The 25,100-nt window shown below is 41.8% G+C and overlaps 3 protein-coding genes across 5 annotated transcripts; 1 reads left to right on the top strand and 2 right to left on the bottom strand.

Moving 5' to 3' along the window:
• Positions 1–351: 351 nt before the first annotated feature.
• On the bottom strand, positions 352–3,054 carry LOC130199573 (probable E3 ubiquitin-protein ligase DTX3). Its single transcript, XM_056423209.1, has 3 exons — positions 2,755–3,054; positions 1,599–1,816; positions 352–785 (listed from the first exon to the last, which is right to left on the bottom strand). Exons 1-3 carry the CDS (start codon positions 3,040–3,042, stop codon positions 707–709), a joined length of 585 nt encoding a protein of 194 aa, XP_056279184.1. The 5' UTR covers positions 3,043–3,054; the 3' UTR covers positions 352–706.
• Positions 3,055–4,213: 1,159 nt separating this feature from the next.
• dtx3 (deltex E3 ubiquitin ligase 3) lies at positions 4,214–9,672 on the bottom strand. Of its 3 annotated transcripts, XM_056423968.1 has the most exons (5): positions 9,184–9,672; positions 8,945–8,985; positions 7,614–8,416; positions 6,348–6,565; positions 4,214–6,116 (listed from the first exon to the last, which is right to left on the bottom strand). In XM_056423968.1, the coding sequence occupies exons 2-5, from the start codon at positions 8,955–8,957 to the stop codon at positions 6,041–6,043; spliced, it is 1,110 nt and encodes a 369-aa protein (XP_056279943.1). In that variant the 5' UTR covers positions 8,958–8,985; positions 9,184–9,672; the 3' UTR covers positions 4,214–6,040. The 3 variants fall into 3 exon arrangements, with proteins under 3 accessions (XP_056279943.1, XP_056279945.1, XP_056279944.1); XM_056423970.1 differs by lacking the exon at positions 8,945–8,985 and having other exon boundaries at positions 9,392–9,672; XM_056423969.1 differs by lacking the exon at positions 8,945–8,985 and having other exon boundaries at positions 9,184–9,671.
• An 11,848-nt stretch (positions 9,673–21,520) lies between these two features.
• On the top strand, positions 21,521–24,713 carry mipa (major intrinsic protein of lens fiber a). Its single transcript, XM_056422612.1, has 4 exons — positions 21,521–22,264; positions 22,578–22,742; positions 22,860–22,940; positions 23,038–24,713. The coding sequence occupies exons 1-4, from the start codon at positions 21,905–21,907 to the stop codon at positions 23,221–23,223; spliced, it is 792 nt and encodes a 263-aa protein (XP_056278587.1). The 5' UTR covers positions 21,521–21,904; the 3' UTR covers positions 23,224–24,713.
• Positions 24,714–25,100: the final 387 nt, after the last annotated feature.

Raw genomic sequence — 25,100 nt, 5'->3', positions numbered from 1 at the left:
AAAGGTACTCTATAAAACAGATATTCTATATGTTGGTTATTATCAATCTGTCAATACTTTGACTTCCCCAGCCTGTCTCTGTCACTCATGCCTGAGCCAATTCTTTATTACTGGAGATATACATATTTAAATCGATGACCATGTATGTATCTTCTTCTTTTTTAAGTGGTAAAGTTGTCCTAAAACAGCTGGATACTATTTGTTTGAACTAAAGTTACTCAAACTGAAGTAAATGGTGCATTTGTTGGGGACTTTTTTCTGTTTTTGTTTTATATATTTGGTGCATTAGTGAGTATTGACAGTGGCAGAACTGTTTGTGGGATCACCTCGATACAAACTCCAGTGTCCGTGTTCATTCTGTGTCCCCTTTATGTTTATTGTCTGATTTTAGGCCCCAGACCTGTGATCCAGCATTACAAAAGACATTTACATGATCGTAATCTGATGATTAGTAGAATAATCTGCTTTATTCATCCACTGTCCTGCAATCCTTGTTTTGTTGGATTACATACCCTTCATACTCACTTTTTCTTTTTTACAGTTGGTTGACAGTTTAAAACTATTTGGGAAAAGCCATTAACCTTCAGAGAATAAAAACATCTCAGTGATGATGATTCCTGCTTGAGGACTGCACAACATCAGAGCCTTTGTAACAATACAAAGAGTCCAATCTATTTGAAGAATGTCTCCTGATTGTCTTCACCCATCAGTCATCCTGTGTTACTCCTTTAAGACGAAGCTCCTCTTGAACCCTGAACAAATATTCTGGATCTGGATATCCAAAACTGGAATGGAGAAAGACAAACAAACGTAAAAAAAGTGGTAAGTACATCTCTGGAACAAGGATTATTTGTAATCCTTTCAGTTTACTGAACATGTATTTTGTTATGCATTCAATGACATTTGGAAAGGCTTTGCAAGGCCTCAGGCCGGGAATGAACTCCCCCCACAGAGAACAACCAAATGTAAAACGTAGACATGTTCATTTTTCTTTTTAACTTTGGTGAACCCATTACTTTGAATATCGCGCCATCAGCAGGTTAACATGTATTTCTTGCAATACTCTGTTTTATGACCACATTTTTGTGACAAGCAGGTCTGGAGGTAGAGCTGTCTGAGGAGGACCAGCAAGTGGGAAGGACCTGGCTTGATCAGAGCCTTCACAGAGATGGGATTGGGTTGAGCTGTGAGCGCTTTGCACTAGGCAGCAGAACACTGGACTCTCTACTGGAAACCACTGTTTGTTTGATAGGAAATGTGAGTTTCCCTGCTCTTAGTATATTTATGTTTTCAGTACATTGATGCTTAGTGTCAGTTATAGCTTTTAAAATGAATTGTATGGTGATAATACATGCAACATATTCTCTGTTTAGAAAAACAATAACCTCACCTGCCCACCACCTGTTGTCTACAATAGCTCACAATTGAAGTGGACTCTTTCAAAACAGTCATAACAACCATTCTCCAGCCAATACTAATCACATTCCCATAAGCCCCAGCTGTACATTGTGTTTTAGCTCAAAGCACTGGAGCACTTATGTTATAATAATACTAATAATAATATATAGATATATATTCTCCATCAATGATGTGCATACCATTGTGGACCACCAGCCATGTTGGTCTTGTGGTGAATGTCGTTCCAGGTGATGACGTTGTTGAGGCCTGTGGTGACAGATTGTCCGATGGTGAAGGTGACTCTCCTGTCGAAGGCTTTCCTCAGCAGCTTCAGGACTTTTTCACCATCCTCGCTGGCTGGCAGGAAGGCAGTACGAGAGGTGCTGCTGTACCTCACCCCAGGGTTTGGGTGTTCAGGCTGTAATATGATAAACAGCAGCAATAATGTATCATACACTGAACACTTGTTATAACACTTCAATATTGTTATTAGAAATGGCAATACAGGTCTACATGACATTGATGCATCTTGTCATATCTGGATCATAGATTATGAGGTGGAGCTCATCCTCACATCTCCCGATAAGGAACTAAACTAGTGCACACACACGCATGCACACACTTCTTCCATTTATATCCTGTAACCTGTAGAACATTTGAAATACAGGGTCGTGAGTGAGTGGACGGTGGCACGAGGTCACAGGCCGCCATCTCCATTCATATGAGGGCCACTTTGCTGACTATATATGTTTGCATTTGATTAATCTCTAATAATAAACCAAACAACTGTGAAAGAACCCACGAAATGGCTCTTTTACTTCGAGACCTGGAGACAAAATGTATCCCTATCAGCTTTTAATAGCCATCAGACGTTTAAGATTATTTTCCTGCACTAAACTATCATTATATCAGACTGTATACATCAAATATCAGTCGACTTCTAATTTGAGGACCTCAAGTTGGGCTCGATAAAACTCGGGTGTACATTTGTTTACAATTATTTGATGTGTCATAGACTAAACAAATATAAATGATTCAAGAAAAAAATCTGCAGAATAACTGATAATTAATTAGTTGCAGCCCAAGTTGAGTTATCCGATTTTAGCGAGTTATCTTAAATATTATGTGACAGAAAAGTGTCTGCTTATTGTTATATTTTCCAGTATATTAAGGGAGCTGCTCTTTAATTGATTAAATACCCCGAATTGAATCGGCCATCAATCACTACATGCCTTCACGTGCATATCTGTCGACTTGCAATAACAAAGCGCGCCCTCTGGTGGACACATGTCATATCACACAGCCGAGAGGCGCTCTGTTGAGTGCTTCTAGCTTCCGTTAGAGCCTCGGCCTCACCCCTTGCGTCCCTGCAGGAAAACTGTACTGTATGACAATGGTTCCGCAGTGCTCGAAGCCAGGCAGGCGCTGCCAGCTGTGGGTCACCGTCATCGTGCCCTCGGGCTGGGTCCCCGTGTACTCTCCATGGTAGCTGTTGCATAGCGGACAAGCGGGTTTAAGCTTGAACACCGAGTCGATGCACGCCGAGCAGAAGGAGTGAGAGCACTTCAATGTCTTCTTCTCCTGAATTGTTTCCAAGCAAATGGCGCAGTCGTTCGTACTTTTACGGACTCTTATGTTTTCCATTATTTCCGGGTATGTGACGAGTGTTTTCTTTTCCGCATATGGGTGCAACTGGGTTGGTTTATCTCAAAAGGGGGGTGACGTCACACAAACAAAAGTACACGCACATCCAGGTGGTGTAACTTACTCCACTACTCGGCTATCTGACAGCTAGTAACTACTTTGTGATGTTACAGGGTGTTTTTGCGACATAACATAACATGTGCAAATAATACTCAGGTTTTCTGTACATCTGTAATGGTTTCAATCCCACGAGACACACATAATGTAAAACTGTCTTAGTCTGTAAACTCAAACTCGTTCTCATTATGAAAGGAATTTATTTGGCAAAAAAATACTGAATGGTTCCTCAGAATCTGAATGTTGTTCTCGCCAGGCAGCAGGGGGAGAGGAGGTGCAGGTGAGAGGTCACCTCATCCACCAGCATCACCTTTACCTTCGCCACCATACCAGGGGAGTAGCTCCTGCATGGGTGGTGCAGTTGCAGCACACTTTGTGTGGCAGTGTTGAATGAGGTTGTTTCAGGGTTATCTGGAGCATCTGGATGGGACATATTGCATCAGCGGGACACTGTTAACTGTTAGTTTTGCCTACCCTGGGTTGTTGTGTGCCGAAAGTACGCGCCTTGACATGTAGTTTGTGTGCTCCTTCTGCAATAGGTTAACTACTCCTTATTCTTTCCTACCCATTACGGGGATGCACTACCTATAGTATGTTGTTGGATACCAACCAAGCCGATCTGTTTAAGGCTGGTTTTGAACATGAAATTAATCTTATCAAAAGACTAATTGTAATCATTCTTAATGATTTAAAGTGACACAACCTCTTCACTTGAAAGTGTGAATATTCATGACTATACCTCAAATGTGTAACCAAATATAGCCTACATTACAAATGTGTTTAGGTAGCGTACAAAATAAGGTACAAATTGAGTATATGGTACAAGAGTATAAATCTCTGTTCACTTTGCAGTCATGATCCACTATATGGCCCAAAGTGCATCTGCAGAATTAAGTATCTTAAATGAAGAATCTTTGATACCAAAGGAAAGCAGCGCCCATCAACTCTTGATTAGAGGTGACAACCGTAACTCATTCCAACTGGACACAATTTTGATATTCAGTTGCTTATGGAGCACCTGGTTTATCCAGGACCTACACAAACCAACACAACACAAAACATAACTTTTTATTCAAGTATTAAAATGTAAAGCACATTATTCAGAATATCAACAAAGTACGAATCAACACAATTAGAAAAAGCAAAACTGCAACTCTTCCTTGACAATCCAGTTGTAATATGTGAAATCTCTCCAACTATTCGTTCTCCTGGCTCCTCCTCGGACATGTAATGCATAGAAATGTTTGCACAGTAGCTTTAGTGAACTACAATCCTGTGTCCCAAAAATATTTCAGTTGGTCCCTAACTAAAATACAAAGGGGATGAAAACATACGAAAGGGGATTTGATGTAAGGATCTGACCACTCAAATTAAGGACACATGCCGCACTCGCCAAGCAGGTTACTGGACTTAGCAAAAGCACTTTTACACAGACAGCGTTGTCAGTCGGAGGGTTTTCAGCATTTGGACTCGAGAATGTTTATGAAGGAGAAGTTCATTTAATCCGTATTTTCATGAACTGCGTAGTATTTGTACTTAAAGCCAGATAGTACAGCTACATAAACATGTTGTTTAGCTATGAAATAATACCAAAATATGTCCAAACTGATTCATTAATAACATGCTTGATGTTTATCAAAAGTGAATATAAGAAAGGCACAACAAAATGAGATCAACACCCCAACCTAAATGAGATAAATTGTTCCTACAACATTTTCTTTAATTATTTTTTTCAATGTGTGTCGTAGATTATCCATTTAGATAAAACAAATTCACAAGTTACCTCATTTTAAATGAGAACATTAGCAGGCAAATCTCAAAGTTTGACAGGGACAGAGGCATAGATATTTAAAGAGCTGTTGTGCCTTTGATTTGGTTTAAGTGGTCTCTATGCCCTTTTATATTTGACATCGTCATAAATCTGGTAATTAAATGAGCTCCTTAACAACTGAGGTAAAACGGGCTCAACACTTGGGAGCCATCTTCGAATAACAGGACTGACCAAATGAATGAAAGAAATACAACCCAGGGGAACATCCTATTGCATGTAAGAAAAGAAAAGTGCTGCAGTGAGCCATAGTTTAACATTCTTCCTATTTAGGTAACATGGAAGAACAAAAATAATAATAATTGCACGCAAAAGAGTTCCAAGCAATTGACATCAACTTGTAGCCACCAAGCTAATAGCCGATAGCTGCACGAACCCGTTTGCTTCGAGGGCTCTTCCACACGGAGGAACCAACAACCATGACGGACTTCACTGAGGGGAAAAAAGAAATACAAACTCCCTTACAAAAGTGCCTGCGAGTGCTTTAGATTGCAATAACTTAGAAAATGAATACTTTCTACTAAAGCAACACTATTTTGTCATATAACCCAACAAATATTATCCTTACAACAGGTCATTAGAAAGCAAATTAGAGACTTACTTAAAAGTTACTGGAGAGATAAAACGTAATCCCCAAAATAGAAATGAACATTAATATAACCGTTTTTATAAAGATAGAACTTAAATGTTCTAAATAATATACAGGTACCATGAACTGCAACACGATGCTCCTAACTAAGTGCATCAGATATAGGCCCTGTGGCCAACAGTGACAGGTAGAGGATTGTGTAATACAAGAATGCACTGCACTCAAAGTATTTTCTTCCACATGTAGCACGGGAATAAGATGAGCTATGCAGGAAAACTGAACAAACAGAGGAACAAGTAGTGGAGGGAAGAGGGCTCTGCTGCAGCGGTAGACGCCTGCCTGGCGACGGCCTCGTCTTCAGCCTTCCCTTACGGGACTCGGAGCACAACCTGGAGCCGAGTCATGCCCACTGCAAGGACACTCGGAAAGTCCTACAAAGTCTTGAAAGAGTCACTGCGCTGCCGTCAGTCTGCCGTGATGCCTTTTTCTCTGAGCTCCTCTGTCACTCGCACCAGGTAAGTGGGGTCTGGGTAGCCAAAACTGTCAGGAGAAATAAAAAAAGCCATCACTGCATCTGTATGAGCTCAGGCAGCAATAGTGCCATCTAGTCAAGGACATCAACTGATAGCATTTCCTTGTAAGGCATTTGAATTACAACGTTCAGTCTTTCCTGATCCATTCTCAAAGCTACCACATCTGTTAGGGAAGTTGTTGATGGTCATACATCAAGACTCCCTGGCCATTTGCCTCCAGCCAAAAGGCCATACATACCAGCGGGGCCCACCCCATATTGAGGTCTTGTGGTGAATGTCATTCCAGGTGATGACATTTTGCATGCCCGTAGTCATGGAGGTACCGATGGTGAAGATAAGGCGCTGTTCAAAGGCCCGGCGCAGCAGACCCAGCACACGGTTTCCCTCAGGGCCGCCAGGGAGGTAGGCCACGCGGTCTGTTCCTGGGTACCGAACACCTGGGTTGGGGTGTTCTGGCTGTTAAGGAGTTAAAACAGGATCTGGTTAAAATCCTAATCTATTTCACGGGAACTCAAGTTTACAAGATGTCTCAGGGGAAAGCTTGTAAAAAGAAGTATTCTTGGAGAAGAGCGTTGAAAAGTAAAGAAAAAAGAAAAAAAATACAATGCTGATGTCATGCTGGGGTTATCTCGGTCTGGATGACAAATGTTATAACAAGAAGGCTGCCTGGAGTTTGAAAAATAGCATTTACCAGGCAGGGACTAAAGAAAAGATACCATTAGTTCCATGAGACATGTAGGATCAAGCAAATGCACAAAATGTAATGGAAGATGCAAAAATAAAGAACATGGGTTAACGGCTCGCTTCCTTAAATCTCTGAACACACACACAGGTGTTTCCAATTAGTTTGAGCTCCGTTTCACCTTCAAGCTGAGCAGAGGTCTAATCAACCAGAATAACTGAAAACACCTGTGAGCGTTTAGATGTTTTCAAAAAGGCCAATCCTTCATGTTTATCTTTTGAATTTGAGATGCATTCACAACATATTTTAGGAGTTTTTTTGAAGTCATAAAAAAAGGGATGCATTTGGTGCTTGGATAATTGCAGATACAGGCTTTTTTTTACTGCCGGTACAAAATAATAAATAGGCCTACTGCTGTAAACACAAACGCATTGTAAAAACAATAGTGTGTCATTGCCTCGTGTCCCTAACCTGCATTCAAATATCTGTCAATCTATTTGAGACTGACGGCTAGTTCAGGTCATGAGTTTTGCGTTGCCTATTTTGTTTACACTTGGATCAGAAATTGTACCTTCGGGTTGATATATTTAGTTGTTGGATGTAAAAAGAAGATTTGCACAGTCAATCGGAGGAGCCGCAGGCTTTAAAAACAGGTTGGTTTTGATTATTTAAATATTTGACTATTTTATGATTTGTATTATTCATCCATAACTACTAAGTTCAGTTTGATTACACCCCTGGATGTTTCTCTAAATGAACCGTTATCCCAGGAACAGTGAGAGTCACTTCACTCTGCATCTGTACATGTTCCTGTCTACTCACCGCCTGGAGGCCAGGAGGGAAGCTGTAGATGATGCAGATGCACCCACTGCCTTCATGGCCAGGAAGCTCCAGATCAGAATCTCGCTCTACGATCATTGTACCATTAGCAGGCTGGTTCCCAATGAGCTGGCCGTACACTAGCCGACACACGGGGCACGCTTTCTTCACCTTAAAGGCTTGATCCAGACAAGAGCGACAGAATGAATGGCCACACCTCTCCAAAGTAGTCTTTTCCACTATGTCCCCCATACAGATTGAACAAGTACTGTTGTCCTCTGCCTCATTATGGGAAGCCAAGCTGGGGTCCATGTCCTTCCTCTGGGCTGCCTCATGGAGCATGGCGCAGGCCTCCTCATCAGCAGGCTTCCTGAACCGCTGCTGCTGTCTCTGGGAGCGCCGAGGCTGTGGAGGTGGAGGCTGAAGCAGGCTCCCCTCTCCGTTTGGCTCCAGGACTCCCACACAGGGCAGCAGAGCCCTCTTCCTCTTGGGTCCCCCGTCCTGTTTGCTCATTTCTTTGCGGGCGCAGCGGCATAAGTCAATGAAAGCTTTCCGTGTCTCGCTAGAGATGGGTCCATCCATCACCCCAGCGCCACCGTTCCTGAAGCCCTCCACCGGCTGCAGCCTCACAGCGCAGCAGCCCCCCCTCTCCCCTCGCCTAATGATACCAGCACTCATCCCCTGCTTGAGCTGGAAGTCAATGAGCCAGGGCCGCCCAGCTGCAGCCAGGTAATCCCACACCGCCTGTGAAACCAGCACCTCATCACTGCCCTGGCCAGCACGCACACTCATCTCATCAGAGGAAACTGTATGGAGAGGCAGACAAGAGTCATCAGCACATTATTGTATTAACAACATTATTCAAACAAACATAATTTGCACTTGTGTTTATGGAAATCAAGTTAGAGAAGTGTCTTTGCCCTAATCCTAATTGCCATTTTCAAATGCATGGAGGGGAATATGCCTTTTGCGCAGACGCAGCAACAGGAGTGTTTTTGTTTCAGATTAACGTGGCTTTACTTTTTCTTTGTTTCTACGTGCGCATAGCTCAGGCAATGCAAATACATGTATATATACATTGGAGTAGTTTAGTTGGAAGTGTATCTGTGCATGTCAAAGTAAATCTAACAACCCGACATGAGCCGCTCTTGCCGCGGCTGCAGTCAGATACACACACAACAGGCAGTGTCGAGGCATCGCCGAGGACGTATCAGCTGTTCACATTCAGACTGTAAACAAAGGAAACTAAACCCCGTCATCCGCGGAAAACACGACAGCCTCCCGACAGCCACATGCAAACACATCCGAGACACTTCTCTGGGGTGAAATATTACCTTGTGATCCCATAAATCCCTTCAATTGTGAATAAAGCGTCCTGTTGAACAGAAAGAGGAGGAAGACAAACTGAAGGACTGGAACCCACGTGATCACAGCTGCTCGCCGATACGTGGACTCCGCAGGAGCGAACGGGGAATTCAGCGATTTCGCAACATTAGCTCAGACTTTTGCTAGCCTACATTTCGCGTCAACATTTCGCAAAGTGGTTTCCCGGCTGATTACTTCGGCACCTCACCCTTTGCCGTAGCTCGTCACTGCCCGTCGGGGAGGTCTCTGTCTGGATTAGAGAGCACAGTGCTCCATCAGAGGAGGCCTTTAGTTCTGACGTGCCGCTGCAGTTTATCCGCGGATAATAAGTCATCTGTAGTCAAGACATGATATCCAAACGTATTCCCAGCTCATGTCTCTTTGGGTTTTCTGGCAGATGCCATCCAAATCCTCACCTCGTCCCTAGGCTCGCCTGTGTCCGCCCGCCTCGTCCGTCCTCGCCTAGGCGGAACACAGAGTCACTCGCTGTTGGAGGTACTCTTGTTATCTGGCTCCGACCACGCTAGCTGTGTGACAACTTTCTCCGGGCCGATAATGTGCTCCTTCTTCTCATTGTGAGTCCGTCCCTCCGCCTGCAGACCGCGTCCTCCCTGTTGCCTGTGCGGGAGCGAGCACAGCCTACCCATTAATAAGGGGACCGGGACCTGCGAGAAAGTGTAACCAGGAAGTTCGTCACTAAGCTGCCACGATTGGCTGACAAATGGTGGTTTGTGTTGTTCTCTTCTGCATGCTGCGAGTGAATCATACTTCTGTCGTGATGAACAGCTTTATTGATAACGCAGCGCTCCATACAGTACACGAGTCCAGCTCACGCGCCATCGAGGGGATACCCACTCGTTCAGTTCTAATGCAAATGAGCTGTTCTCTCAGGGTACACCGACTTAATGACAGCAAGTATGCCATTTTTGACACTTTTGACAGAATATATTGTTTGGCTTTAAGCTTTTTTTATTCGAGCACACATATTACAACTATATATATATATATGTGTTTTTATATACACATACATATATATAGAGATATACATATATATATACATATGTATACTATTGCTCATTTTACGGTGTACACTCAATAGGCTACATGTTGAGTTGGTCCTCTTTTCATTTATGTTCTCAGTTTATTTTTATTCCAGTTGATCATGTATTATTACATTACATGTCATTTAGCTGACGCTTTTATCCAAAGCAACTTACAATCCTGTTACAATCATACACCGTAGATGCAGCTACAAGGAGCAATTCAGGGTTAAGTGTCTTGCTCAAGGACCCATCGACTAGGGCTGGGATTGAACCTCCAACCCCCTGATTGAAAGACAGACCTGCTACCCACTGACCCATAGTCAGTTATGCAAGGCTTTTGTTTCTTGCTACCTTCACAAGTATTCTAGTTTCTTTTGTTGATGATTTCTGTGACTTTCTTACAATATCCCAGTTGGATTTGACAAAGTACTAATGCAATAATTTTTTTTTATTGAATTCATTACAATATTACATATCTAATGATTTCAAGAATGTCTAAAGCTGCATTCATATGGATGTCTACAATGAGTAAGCCTTTATTAATCCTGTAGAAATCAGTGATTTCTTGTTACTCTTGTTTTAGGTGTCTTAAATGTTGATTAGTTTTTCCTCTTCAAATTAAAAAAACATTGCTGACACAGCAGCATCTAACTATTTTAGAAATCCCTACTGGTCTGCAGCCAGAGCAAAATGTACCTGCAAGGCTTTCACTGAAGCCATGGTAAGATCAGACTCCCCTTCTATTTTGGTCTGTAGTTAGATTTAGGAGGTGCCATTTGGCCCTGGCTGTCAAGGTCTATAGACGTTGGATCACGCTGCTATAGGAGCTTTATGCCAACAACATCACGCAATATATTTCACACAATTTCCCAAAACACATTTCATAATTCATTTTACGGTTTCTTAATTTCATTTTAATTCAACTTGGCATTCAGCTAAACGTCTTCCGCTAATATCTGGGTGTCATACACATAGATTAAATGCTGAGGCATTTGATGCATTTTCTCAGTTGAACCCTCCATTTACATGCTGTAGTTGGCTACATTAGCTAAAAACATAACATCTAAATGCAATTTATTGTGATTTGAGGTTATCTTACCTTTCGCTTCATTTTTCCGACAGCACTTAATATTACTCACTTCTTTCATTGCAGCCATATACACCCTAAAACACATTATTCATGTGCTATTCTATTAATGTTGGTAGATAAAGTAAATATCTTCATACACAGACAACTACATCCCTGAGCTGGAGATTAGAAAAAAGGATGCGTCATAGCATATGACACTATTTGGAGTCTGTCCATTAAAACTGAATTAGTGACTGATTATAGGCCTTTTTTATAAATATATATTACATCAGATGAGTGTCACACAAATGTAGGACATCCAGCTGTGAATCAGACCCCGTGGCTGCAGTCATAATGCCCCAAGGGCTGTTCAATTATTCATTGTATATGGAGCAGCCCTCGGATTTGTGCGTGCTGTTTGCTGACATCAACGTGTCTGTTTGCTGAAGGAAAGGTGCACACATGAAACCTTGTAAGGCAAAGAGTTGCCCAGTCCTATAGAAATAATATGTATTCTATATTAGGTGGATGTTCTGTTATTTTCTTGAAAGACGGTGAAATTGAGGCGTTTCCTTCCGTTTTCCTTCTTTTAGATTAAGATGCAAACATCGTAATCATCAAATGTTGTTATAGTAATTTGTTGGTAATGAGTAAATGTTTTTTTTTTCAGATTACATTTTACGGAATTTCAACCAATAGGATAATGTGAATGAAACTCTAAGACCATCTGACATGGGACATATGACTTTATGTGTATCACCGAACAGCGCAACGTAAAATCAGTTATAATATAATATAATATAACAATTTTTGTTTGCAGTCATGCTATCCAAAGCTATAAACCGTTTCTTTCCCAGAGCCAGTTTTAACAGTATGATTGACAAACTTTATAAATGGTGTCATTACAATCAGGCTATTGGGAAGAGTTGTGTCAACTGGACCACAGAAAGAAAATAGGTTTTAAGATCACAATAATGCATCCAAACTATGGCTTGTGACGGATAGAAAATACAGCAGTTCCCCATCAAAATCACATTGTAGCTGCAGAAAGCTCCTGGAGGTAATTAAAGTTTCAATGATGTCTATTTTCTTGTATGATGACTAATTCATGAGAGTTCATTGTTAAGCTACTGTCTTCAGTGGCTTTAAGGTACTGAATCTTTTGATAGAAATACAACTACTATACTGTATACCTCCTGTATCTGGAGGAACAATGTTGAATATTATTGCATTATATTTTGATATACAACTTAAACTTTAAGATTAATGACAGAAATATTTTGTTTACATTCATGCTGCTAAAGGTTTTCTTTACCAATGGTTATATACACAGTTTTAGAACGATTACATTTTAATGGTGACATGGCTTATACGCTTAAAAACGTGTATTTGGCTCTCGTCTGGGCTCCATGTCCTCTACTCTATGAGCTGAAATTGGGACTGAGCAGTTATACTGTGCGCTCTGACTACAGCATGTTTTGCCAACGAAAACTCCCGTCTGCCAACTACCTCCAGCCTCTCATCTCTAAAATGTCTTTCCTCCACCATAAGGCCTGCCATTGTTTTGCTCCACCCTTGAACGGTGCACAGTGTTCAGAGGGGGAAAGAAAGATGGACTTCTTTGTCACCACAATACCTCCCCTAAACCATCCTCTGGATGTATAATGTGCCAAATGCCTGTTTACTGCAAACAAGATTATCCGGAACAGGTGGTGGAGAGGAGGACACTGAAACATGATTGTCCATATTGGATAACCCGGACCACCCTCTCCACCACCTACTGCAGGGACAGCGGAGCACGTTCTCCAACAGACACAAGGACAGACACAGGAGATCATTCCTGCCCACTGCTATTAGACTTTATAATAAATCACATCTGGCCAGATCAATAACCCTTGCATCGCTTTCACTTTATATACTTTATACTCACTTATATAGTGTATAAATACACTGTATATACTTTTCATTTTTTTCATTTTCTTTATTATTTAATTATTACATTTACAATGTCCTGCTCTGCTATTTTATTTGTATTGTATATATTGTAACCTTGTTTGCTGCTGCTACAAACACATTTCCCCCTGGGGATGAATAAAGTATCTATCTATCTATTATTTTAGATATTTTCATCCCATCCTCTCAGACATTATTGGTTGTGTTCCACACATTTAAAAACTCCCCAACATTGTTACTCTAGCTGCTCTCTCTTCTCCTGCCTTCTCGCTATTGTTCACGTGCTCCATCGACAGCTGCCAAGCCTCATATTGGTGACACGCGCCTCTCAGCCAATCTTCTCCCTCGTTCATGTCCAACGATTTGAAGAAGCTCCCAAAGTGAGCCAAATCGTTTTAAAGTCCTCCGTCAGTCTCCATGTCTTTCTTGAAGTCAAACACCATGACAGCAGGTGCATCTGACAACCTCCACTCCTACGCGGGTCCTAAGATCACTAAGTTTGGCCTTCACTCTGATATCATGGCTAGCGAGAAAGCGGCATCTGTTGATAAGCCGGCTGTGAAAGGAGATGAATTGGCTTCCACCTCTGCATGTGTTATCGCTGTTGAGAAATGAACTATAAACCAACGTCATGTTTTTTTCATCGTCTCCAAAGGCTGGATTGCCCTCTGCTGTCTCCATGATACTGTCAATGTAGGCAATATTTTCGAAGTCAGCAAAATCTTTTGAGAGGGATTGGTGACCTGCGGCAACTCTGAACCTGTTCCCTCATTTTTTTTCCTCTTCATGATGCTCACACTACAAGCGTCAAACCGGCCAATCGTGGCCAGCTACATCTTCGAAGAGTAAACGTTGCTCAAGCGCTTGCTTGTTGACATCATTATGTTGTTCTACATAACATTTTAAGATGGAACGGAACAGGGTGAAACAAAACGTAGGCACTAATTAGCAAACACTCTTGGATGAGAAACGTTTCTTGAATTATGTCCCTTTACCTGCCTTACTAACAAAGGGAATATGAAATCAAAACTAATTTACATGCAAGTGTAATGTATGATCACTCCTGCGGCTTAGCGCTATATGCTTTTTGTGCGGGCTGTGCAAGCTTTTCCTCAGAAGTATAAAATAGGCATGAGAGTGCAAGTCTACAGCTGCAGTCATCAACACCCCAACCACATCTTTTCAGCTACCTTATCTCTAGCAAGCAGCACACCATACACCCCAAGCTGTATCTTCACAAGTTAGCATTTTAGTTCTGAATGTAACCATGACTAAAAAGACCCAGAGCACCTTGAAGTTTAAAGGCAGGGTTGGTCATTTTGAGAAACTAGCAACTATACTCTTGTGACTATACATCTCCCAAGAAAGTCCCCAACTCTGTGACACTGACGGCCTCCCTCCAAAGGCATTCCCCCAAGATCATCGTTATGAGCGTAACATGTCCTGAACCATCAACACGGTTATTGTCAGGACTCACGTCTGTCAAGCAGCTTGTGTAAGTCTTTGGTGATGCGCAATAAGTGCAAAGACAAAATATTCACAGGCAGGTACCCCATCTGCAATACACTCAAATAAAATGACAGCCACCGATTGTTTTTGTTTTTCCTTTGTCGAAGCATTTGATTCATTGATTGCTGTCAGGAAGTAATGAGAATTTCAACAAAAATATCCAAAATGTTTTTGAAGAAAAGCATACCCTGCCTTTAATTTGAGGTAGTAGTATTTTACTAGATATTTTTGTTACCTGCCAGTTCCAGGCGCAGGTATTGTACTTAAGAATTTTTTTTGTCATTATAGTTACTACTTAACTAATTAAGATTGTACAGGCAAGACATATGATGCACTGCTGTAGGCCTACCACTCAATACAACATATTTAAAATGAGTTTCTTGACAAATAGTTTATAACAGTATAACACACAATGGCCATTTATCTGCATTGGGTAGCAAGCTTGATGAGTGCATTTTGCTCATAATAATTGTGTAGGCTACATTCACCTCTTTATACATTTCAATTATCCACAGTGTGGATCTTATTTCCACACAACACATATCAGATTAAAAGACTGAAGGAAGCCTGCTATTAAACACGTATAGACATAATTAAATACATGTATGACTGTATTCGTATAACTGTCAGGTAGTCTCTTAATCATGAGATGGTGTGAGTTTCCACACTGTCTCTGAAGGAGCGGGACTGGTGGTGGCGCTGTTGTGCCGCTCTGGGAGACAGGCAGCTCACTTTCTTTCTAGAATTGTCTCTGACGTCTTCGGTCCGTGGCACACGCCCGCTACAGGCTGGGGAAATCACGTCACGATAATAAACATCACGCGATGTTTGGTCAGACAGCAACGGTTCTATCCTGAACGAGAGTTTACTATTTAGGTGTCACTTCTAATGTTTTTGCCAGGCAGCACAGCTTTATAACATATATCAATATCGTGGAACGACGAGGGGATTTAAGAGCAGAAACAGTAGAGATGTAAGTCTTGGGGAAAATATAAAATGGAAAAAACTTGTGCAATCCAGATAGGCTACTGACAATCTAAGCTGATTTTTCGTTTCAAATGAAATGTCATGTTGATGACATTACTGTAATGAGATGTGCTGATGTCTTACACCTTCTCTCTGTTTTGGGGTTTTTGCAATGTCAGTCAATGTATTGAGCATTGGGATTTCTAATGAAGAAAACAACTTCAAATGTCTATTTTTCAAAAGAGTAGAATTATTTACTCAACATGTTCTCCTTTTAATGTTTGTATTGTAAAATGCACTTATTTTGTCTGTTAATTTAAAAGGCAGGAGTTCTGCTTGAAATGGGTTTTCTAATGTATGCCAACAACTACAATATTTAACAATGATTTAAAATAGACCTATGCTTATAATGACCAGCTTGTTTTGCAGTGGTACACATTTAGCATATAACCATACCTTTACAAATATTAGTTAGTTTATCTATGCCAGCGTACAAAACATTGTAGCAGCTTCAATTATATTTAATGTAAAGCCTTAGTATTGAAGTAGGACTTCAACTCAATGAGGTTAAGTATTGTAACGGACTGAGGGAATGTTATGTTATAAATGTTATGTTCCGGATGTAAGTGAACGCCTCACGAGCTGGTAGCTGGGAGGCGTGTCTGTGATTGGACAGCGATGTTGTTGTGTGTGTGGTGTTGTGTTACGACTCGTTCGGAGCAGAGCTATGACCCGGAGCAGACGTGAAGCTGGTTTGGAGGTTTTCACGGCGTTTTGCTGTGGTTTTGGCGTAGGCTACGGCCAACAGTAGCTTGTTCTATGTTCCTTGAATAAACACCCTATAAGCCATCTACGTCTCGTAGCGTTCCTGACCCAGGGTCGCTACAGTATTCTCTAAGGAAGGATTTATTTGCTATTGTTGTTGGAATGTGGTCTGAAAAAAATCATCCATCTGTTCCATCGGTTTCCATTCAACGTGTTTCTTTATTGAGCTGCAATCCGAACCCAAAGGGAATTTCTTTCCAAAAAGACTCAATGTTGCAAAATACCCACCTGTCTAACTCAGGCTACAAAATCCCCACATATTAACTTAGGTTGAGTAGATTTCGTCTCATCTTCTACATTGAAACATGTTCAGGCAGGAATCTCTTCCCAGTGCAAGATAGAAAGGAGGGACAATTACACAATACCATTATTATTGATAGCTCTTTAAAACACCCCTCCTCTTCGACCAATTCCCGTAACATGTGAAGTGTTCCTCTGTGACTACTGTGTCGTGCTAAAGTTCCGCAGCACTCTGCTCTCACTTCTCTCTAACGTCACAGGGTTTTTCAGGGATTCCCATCTCTGTACTTTTATACCGAGAAAGAAAATGAAAGCTTAAAATTCCTTCCTGAAAGCTATATAGTGGGGTCGGATGCATGTGTAATTTTTCTCAGTCATTTCAAATTGGTGTTAAAGTTTGGTTTTCACTTCTAAGTTGAAGTTTAGGGTCTATAGAAAAATTTGAGTCCGAGTGTCAAACACACAGATAAAAAATGGCCTCTAGGGGGCGCCGCAAAATATGTAAACTGCTACAACTTTTGATTAGATTAACCAAATTTAACAAATGAGGTATGTATGGATTCAGAATTAAAAGGAGAAACTGGTATGCTAAGCATTTGGTGACCAGATAAAAATAAATACACTTTTAGCCCAAAATATTACATGGACACAAGCGAAATTATGCTTTTTTAAAGATAAAGTCTGAAAATATCCTCACAGTTGCTAAGGAATTTTACTTTTTAATGTTATTTCACAAGTCAAGACTGTGTGGTGATTAAACTGAAATTGAAATGCTCCTCACTCTTCTATTCTATGCCCTAGGCGCCGCAAAATGTAGTAACAGCCATGAACTTTCTATGTATTGATTTAGGATCAGGTGTCTCAACTTTTTTCAGTCAGTCAATCAATCAATCAATCAATCAAGCCAACAAGCCAACAAGCCATCATTTTATTCACAAGAAATTTTCACAAAAGAACTTTATATCTGGAAGAAAGTAAATCAATAACAATAAGAAGATAAACAATAGTTTTTCTGGCATTCAAAAAATGAACAGAGGACCATAGGGCTAACATTTATTCTGAGAACTTCACTCTACAATGATAACTATAATTTACTTCTTTGATTTATTCTATGTCAGTCTTAGAAGTTCTGACATGTGCACTTAACTTCGCCTTCATGCACTTGCACCGAGAACTGGCAGGTCGACTTGTACAGTACTTGTACAACCACACTTCACATCTAGTTGTAACACGCTTTGGCAAGTGGTATCGTAGTCCAAATGGGAAGAAGTTTGCTGTCCTCTTCTTTCCACCCATGGTCAGTGGGGTTGTTGTCAGGCATTATAGACCTAAATGAATGAATACATAAATGCATGGTTTTTTTGTGATTATATAGTACTCAAATCCATACAGGTGCATACATGTGGGCTGTTGTCCAGATGCTTGCTTGGAAGACACCCTTTTGAGATGTAGATCCAAAGCATCCATTGTTGGGGATTCTTTCAACATCCCTCGTCTTCTGTGAGAATAGCCTCATTCAAGAAGATCAACATCATTTTCCTCATTTGATTCACTGGAGTACAGCCTACAGACAAAGTTTACTGCAACTTCTTTCAGCCTTGGAGAGGTTTGGAATGGAGTCTCAATGATGGTTGCGAACTCCTCTGTCAAGTGTGGAACTTCGTGCATCAATTTGCAGCAGGATCGCTACCCTGAACTTGAAAGAAGATGTGCTGTCTGATCCCGTGAATGCGTGGAAGAGAGCCATGGCTTTACATGTTTCTGTGCCCAGTTTTGTGGAGAGTGTTCAGGAGATCATTCTTGATGTCTTTCCAGTTTTGAAGCAGATCCAGATTTCTGCAGTTGCATTCAAAGCCTTGATATGATGGAAATTACTCAGCAGGATTACGACAACATCTGTGTCTCCAGTATAGACCATCCCAACTGATGCTGTTTGGAGGGCATGGAGAAGATGCACTAGGACACGTCAGCTTCCCTCGTGGTTGCAGCGATCCATTGGAGGACTGTTTCCAACATGGTGGACGCAATCATCTGCTGTTATGTAGACATCTTTGTCATCTGGGAACTGTCCATTTGTTACAAGCGCAGTTGACAGGAATGAAAACAGTTCTGTCTTATTATCCTCATTTGCCAGAAATGCCTGCCAATCTCTTGGGACTTTGGCAGTGCTAGAGATGTTGTCGGGTGCCTGATCCTCGCTTTTCTCTTGTTCCTCCTTTGATTGTCAAAGCACGATACTGGTCCCAGACGATGTCCACTGTGTTGATCTTTTCTGGTCACGTTGAACTCTTGGGCAGACACCTTGTCGAAGTAGGACTCAAAGGTCTTCCTTGGACAGTCGTGCCAGGCAGTGAATGGATAAGTGCTCCACCATCAATGACAATGAAATCATAAAGATCTGGTGCAACTATCTCCTCACTGTCAGATATTCCTCCACTCTTAGGATTCCCCAGGATGTAAAACAACAAATCTGATTTCGTACAGGAGTTGAGGGATCCTTCGATGACAATGCAGGTGGGTATGGCGAAGACTCGTGGCAGAAAAATCTTCCAAATTCCCTCCGGCTTTCCAGCACAATGAAAGCTTTCCCATAAAGCTCTCCATGACGTTTGAAGTGCTGCATCCTCAGTTTAGCTGCTGTCTTCTTGCGTGTTTTCTTCTCATGGAACAACATCAAGTTGTTTCGCTTGATCGGAGCTGTCAGTGGTGTGTCATGTGAGTCCAGCACATTCTTTTTGAAGTTGTTGTACTGCTCTTGTCATAGCAACTTTGAGGACATTTCCAGACTTTATCTCCAAAAAAAGCATAATTTCGCTTGTGTCCATGTAATATTTTGGGCTAAAAGTGTATTTATTTTTATCTGGTCACCAAATGCTTGGTATACCTGTTTCTCCTTTTAATTCTGAATCCATACATACCTCATATGTTAAAATTGGATAATCTAATCAAAAGTTGTAGCAGTTTACATATTTTGCGGCGCCCCCTAGAGGCCATTTTTCATCTGTGTGTTTGACACTCGGACTCAAATTTTTCTGTAGACCCTAAACTTCAACTTGGAAGTGAAAACCAAACTTTAACACGAATTTGAAATGACTGAGCCTTATACGACCCCACTAATAGAGTTCCTTTTTGTGTTCATGTTGTATGGGATTTTGCAACTGCAATACATACTTCCTTGAAAATAATTAGCAAAGATGCTCATTGGATTTATTATTAAGACACATTATCAGTCTAAAGGCCATATATTATTCATGGTAATAAGAATGTTATAAAAGGTTGTTATATAAATGGATCATTTGAAGGAATAATAACCTAAATATCCCCTGCTGGGATACACATTTTAAGTCTAGCATTGTTAATTCTTCACGTGAGTCCTTCATCTCGTGCTCTGCAATACCTGGTCTCACCACTGTGTGTCGAGTGCAGAGCCTCTCGTGTGAGATATTTAGAGGCTGCATGTTATTATGTGAGTGTCAGCAGTCTGTGTCCAGGGAACAGGAAAATACAATGCAAGCACCTTTTTAACATCCTCCCCTAAAACTAAACGGTGGGCTTAATTTAGCAAAAGGTGGCCTACCACTGGCGGGGGAGTCATGAGAGGGACATAATACCCCTCACAATAGAGGTGCACCAACCGACAAACTAATACACTGTCAGAATCAGGACAACAGTATCAACATTGATAACAAAAACGTTTTTTATTCTCCAGCAACAACCATTATTGTTCATTATATGATGGTGGTACATTTTTATCATCATGTTTTTCATGTTTTGAGGTGGATAAAAAGTCCAAATGTCAGGCTGCTGTGAAATTAATACGAGAAATCTCAACTTCCCAAGTGACCGACAAATTTAGAGAAATAAAAGTCTCTGCTGGCTATTTTTGTACATTCTTCAACAAAAAACAACTCTGGAGAGTAAGTGCAGAGGTAAATAAACATATAGCCACTCTGTCCCATGGACAAGGGAGCTCACAGATTCAACAGTGATGGCAAGACACACAGATCATAGAAGCCAGCAGAAACTGTTACTGCCAGCGTTTTGTCTCTATGCATGAAAGGAGAAAAGCGGTGAGCTCAGCATAATCCTTTCAGAGGGCTGCGGCCATCCCTCTGGCTGCCCTGGTCAGCATGATGCTCCAGTGCAGAAGCTCAATGCTAGGCCTGCTCTCCCCTCTTCCTCTACAACCGTGGATTTTCCACCGCTTTATCCGACCTGAGCCTCCGAACCCGCCATCACACACACACACACACAAAGTAAAACTGTGCCTTATCAGTTCTGCTGCCACAGCTCATTACTCATGCTTTGTCTTCACAGCTTTAATTAAAGTTAATGACGTATACAAATAGTGAAAGTTGGACAATATAATTACATTATTCTGTGCTTGTAAGAGTTCAAATGTTGTTGAATTCAAGCCAAACTCCCACTGCACGCCATACCATCACTCAGGGTCTACCTGCCTCATGCCCACATGCTCATCAACCAGTGCTGTTATGAATGATGAATTTTTTTGTTTTAATGCGTCAACCAAACTGTTAGTGGGACAAGATCAACACCTGGTCCAGCAAAACCAGACTTGAAATCAAAGAAATAAAAGATGTTCCAAAGTATGATACATTTAGTTTACTTATCCTTCAACCTCAAGCATACACTCAGCCTCAATTCATGATTTCAAAAGTGCTCTGCAGTAAAACTGCAGTACATGGAGAGCTTTTCTACAGGAACAAGTTATAAGCAATTACCAGCTTGATTATTTCTGGACCTTAAAAAATTCCATGAGTCCAGACTTTGAGTAATTTCTACAATGAGCAGACAGAGGCAGGTCAAGGCAGGAGAAGGGTTACATTATTTTGTTTTGATTTGTAGTATTGTTTGCTGGCCCCTCCCCTGGGACTAGCAGGGCTGCTGTGGTCCCTAGGGTGTTATAAAAAGGCCTCTGAGCTCCCCATGCTCTGGTAAAGAGGCTGAATGTCTGCAGGACATGCTTAACGTTTGTCTTTCTATGTTCTTCGACTAACGACCAGCGGGGTTGGCACATAGATGCACAGAGACTGGCCTATTGCTCCACTCAGGAGCTCTCGATAACAGAAATCCAAAGCAGATTTACCACAGGTGCATACGAGTTATATGTTGAGCAGTTTAGGTGTTGTTGCATTTAGCTATAGCGAGGTCTTTTTTAGTTTGACAACTATTTTTTTTAGCATTACCTTTGTGCTTTTACTCTTTTTTTAACACAATCATTTATTGTGGAGAAACAGCATCTAATTTGTGTTGACCTTTTATCCCTCCATTGTTTAGAAGTTGCTATTTGACCTTTTGCCACCATGTGGGAGTTCAGGTCCATGTCCTTCTGGCGGGCTGTGTTTGCCGAGTTCTATGGTACCATGTTCTTTGTATTCTTTGGGCTGGGGGCAGCCCTCCGCTGGACCACTGGGCCCCACAATGTTCTCCATGTTGCCTTTTGCTTTGGGCTGGCGGCTGCCACCCTGATCCAGTCCATTGGCCACATCAGTGGAGGACACATCAACCCAGCTGTTACCTTTGCCTACCTGATTGGCTCCCAGATGTCTCTGTTCCGTGCTTTCTTCTACATCGTGGCCCAGTGTCTTGGAGCACTGGCTGGTGCTGCCGTGCTGTATGGGGTCACGCCCACCAACATGAGAGGAAACCTAGCCCTCAACACGGTAAGACTGGAATATTACGTACAATACAGGAAGTAAGCTGACTGGCTCTGACTCCTGCATACTGAATACACTGGCTGTTGAATATTCAGATAATCAACTATAAATTGCACAATGCCCACAGAACAACATTGCCAACTCTGTTTTGAAAAGAAATGTAAATATTTAACCTGACAAGTTTTACATTCAGAAAGGTCATTCACTGCAAAACAATTCAAGAAAAACTTACATTACAATTTCATTTTGTGAGACAAAACCTAAAATCATTCCAATGTGTGTTACTTTATACACTCACATCATGCATTTCATCTTTCAGCTGCAGCCTGGCATCAGCCTGGGCATGGCCACCACCATGGAGGTCTTCCTCACCCTGCAGCTTGTCGTCTGCATCTTTGCTGTGACTGATGAGAGGCGCAATGGACGCCTGGGCTCTGCTGCCCTTGCCATCGGTTTCTCTGTGCTCATGGGGCATCTTCTCGGGGTAAAAACCAACCGGGGGGGATTTGAAACGACTCACTGGGTCCATTCAAAATCCTCACCATAGTGTCTGGTCACATGTGCAGTCTTAACCCTGATCTACTCTCTGTCTTTCACATAGATGTACTACACTGGAGCAGGAATGAACCCAGCCAGGTCCTTTGCCCCTGCTGTCCTGGTCAGGAATTTTACCAACCACTGGGTAAGATGATCAGATATGTGAATCTTGTGACACTTCAAAGTCTTGCAAACCATAGTGAGGTGACTTCTTCAAACGTTGTATGTTCTGTTTCTGACAGGTCTTCTGGGTGGGACCCATGATTGGTGGTGCCTTGGGCGCTGTGCTGTACGACTTCATACTGTTCCCCCGTGTGCGCAGCCTCTCTGAGAGGCTCGCCACACTGAAGGGCATCCGGACCCCAGAGGCTGAGGCCCAGCAGGAGGCCAGGGGAGACCCGATCGAGCTCAAGACACAGGCCCTATAAGCCTGAAGAAGATTAGCTTTCTGACACCCCCACCCCTCAATCTGCACCCTCAGTTCCCGGTCCATCCTCAACCAACCCGGCCGTTCTGTGCTCATACCTCCTCTCCGCATCCACACATGCTAACACAGATTCCAAACACCTTTGCTATCCTTGATCTGCATCCAGAACTGGACTAACTGAATTGCAGGGAAGGGGAACCCAGAGCCCCGACCATCTCGCCTGATTTCACTTCTATCCAACCTTCCTCCTCCTCTTCCTCCCTGTTGGACTGCAGGATAAAGATGGAGGGTTAGAAGAAGACTTGACCCTGAAGAAAGCACCCTGTGCCCTGCGGTGTGGGGAGTCCGTCACTCCTGGCTGACCAAGTGGCTATAACTGCTCAGGACATGGGCTTCTGTCGCTATCCTTCTTTCACTTTCTCTATCTTTCTGTTTTTCTCCCTAATCTGTAGTCCGCTCGGAGTGAAACTACAGTAGAGCACTGGATTCCTGCATGCTTTTCCATTTGGATCTCGCCCTTTGTTTAGCTTTGTTTAATGAACTTGGGTAAATTACATGTCCGTATTGTATTTAACAGTATTTATTTGGCTCACATTCTTTTTGTTGTTGTTGAATGTGTGTTTGTGTGAGACAGAGTGGGTGTGCATGCATGTCTCTGTGCATGTGTGTGCATGTGTGCTTGTTTTAATTCATCATTTTAATTTTTCTCTTTTCATTGCCACAATCCTTTGTCTGTATCATTACTTTTTATTAATCATACAAACAGATGTGGCCTTTTCCACACCCTTACTGGGACTGCAAAAGTTCAACAGATTCCATGTTTAGAGCGATCCCTCTTTTATATCAGATGAACATAATGTATGCCTTCGAGTCAAATCTTAATGCCAAATTCATTCAGTTTAGAGATGGTGTCTCATATTGTGACGCGCACACATTCATATTCATATTAAAATAAACCCAAAACTATCTGGTCGTTTCTGAGCTCAGTCTTCATTGAAGTTACAATCGCAGACACTTGAAATGGTAAAAACTGTTTTTCTGCAGTTTAGATAACTTATACAGTATTTGTGTTGGGTTACATTTGTATTTACTTTTCTGACATGAGCTTTCCTTTTAGAGCAGCGCTCATCACAGATTCATGTACAGGTGTGTGATAGTTGGTTTGCTTTTAGATTTGCATGTCTGCCATGGAAAAACAAAGAAAGCAAACCTGACAAGATGTCATGAGGAACAAGCGTTTTCTCGTGAGTTGTGTTGTTTGACACAACTCGAAGTTAGAAATGAAAGTGCATGAGGTGTGGTGGCTTGTTGCTGGTGTTGGCAAACACCTGGTGCCTTCTCCTCTGCGCTGAGCTTTCCGACAAGCCCCCCTCTGATACTTGGGAGAAGAGAGAAGGTCACCGTGAGGTTTAGTGTGTTTGTACAGGGTGATAAATGTACAACTTTTTTTTCATACAATCTAAACAAGAGATAATAAACTTTGAAGTTCTACATTAGCCTGGCGTCCCCTCTCTCTTCCATCCCTCCTTCACTCGCCCTATCTCCTCCCTTTGTTTACGCGGCAGCCGTTTAGTTCTGCTCTAATGAGGGGACATCGAAAGCTGCTGGGATGGAAGGACGGGACGGGGCACTGAGAGGAGTTAGCATTTCAAAAGATTTCCCTAAAGCAGTTCTTGAACCAGACATGTAAGCTGATTCTCTTTCTGCATCCTCGACATAACCTTTATTTTCAGTGTGATTTCCCTGGCAGTGGTTGAGTAGAATTTCATTTTAATGGCATGTTAAAATTAGAATTTGTGTTCTAATGGAAAAGCTGTGTGATGTACAGCGTAAAGTTTCCTTTCTTTAAAAAAAGAAATCATTTCATGATTGTTGAAA

Source organism: Pseudoliparis swirei, chromosome 9 (assembly GCF_029220125.1).
Source record: "Pseudoliparis swirei isolate HS2019 ecotype Mariana Trench chromosome 9, NWPU_hadal_v1, whole genome shotgun sequence".
In the NCBI taxonomy this organism is placed as follows: Eukaryota; Metazoa; Chordata; class Actinopteri; order Perciformes; family Liparidae; genus Pseudoliparis; species Pseudoliparis swirei.
This window is presented reverse-complemented; position numbering and strand designations above follow the sequence as displayed.

Bases quoted from the DNA above. Each gene is read 5' to 3' on its own strand.
- LOC130199573 (XM_056423209.1), bottom strand. From the start codon at position 3,042: ATGGAAAACATAAGAGTCCGTAAAAGTACGAACGACTGCGCCATTTGC. The intron at 1,817-2,754 runs GTGAGGCCGAGG...ATCATATTACAG, and splicing joins TTCCTGCAGGGACGCAAGGG to CCTGAACACCCAAACCCTGG. The intron at 786-1,598 runs GTATGCACATCA...TCTCCATTCCAG, and splicing joins ATGGCTGGTGGTCCACAATG to TTTTGGATATCCAGATCCAG.
- dtx3 (XM_056423968.1), bottom strand. The intron at 6,566-7,613 runs GTGAGTAGACAG...ACTCCTTAACAG, and splicing joins TCCCTCCTGGCCTCCAGGCG to CCAGAACACCCCAACCCAGG. The intron at 6,117-6,347 runs GTATGTATGGCC...TTCTCCTGACAG, and splicing joins ATATGGGGTGGGCCCCGCTG to TTTTGGCTACCCAGACCCCA.
- mipa (XM_056422612.1), top strand. From the start codon at position 21,905: ATGTGGGAGTTCAGGTCCATGTCCTTCTGGCGGGCTGTGTTTGCCGAG. The intron at 22,265-22,577 runs GTAAGACTGGAA...TTCATCTTTCAG, and splicing joins GAAACCTAGCCCTCAACACG to CTGCAGCCTGGCATCAGCCT. The intron at 22,743-22,859 runs GTAAAAACCAAC...TCTTTCACATAG, and splicing joins TCATGGGGCATCTTCTCGGG to ATGTACTACACTGGAGCAGG.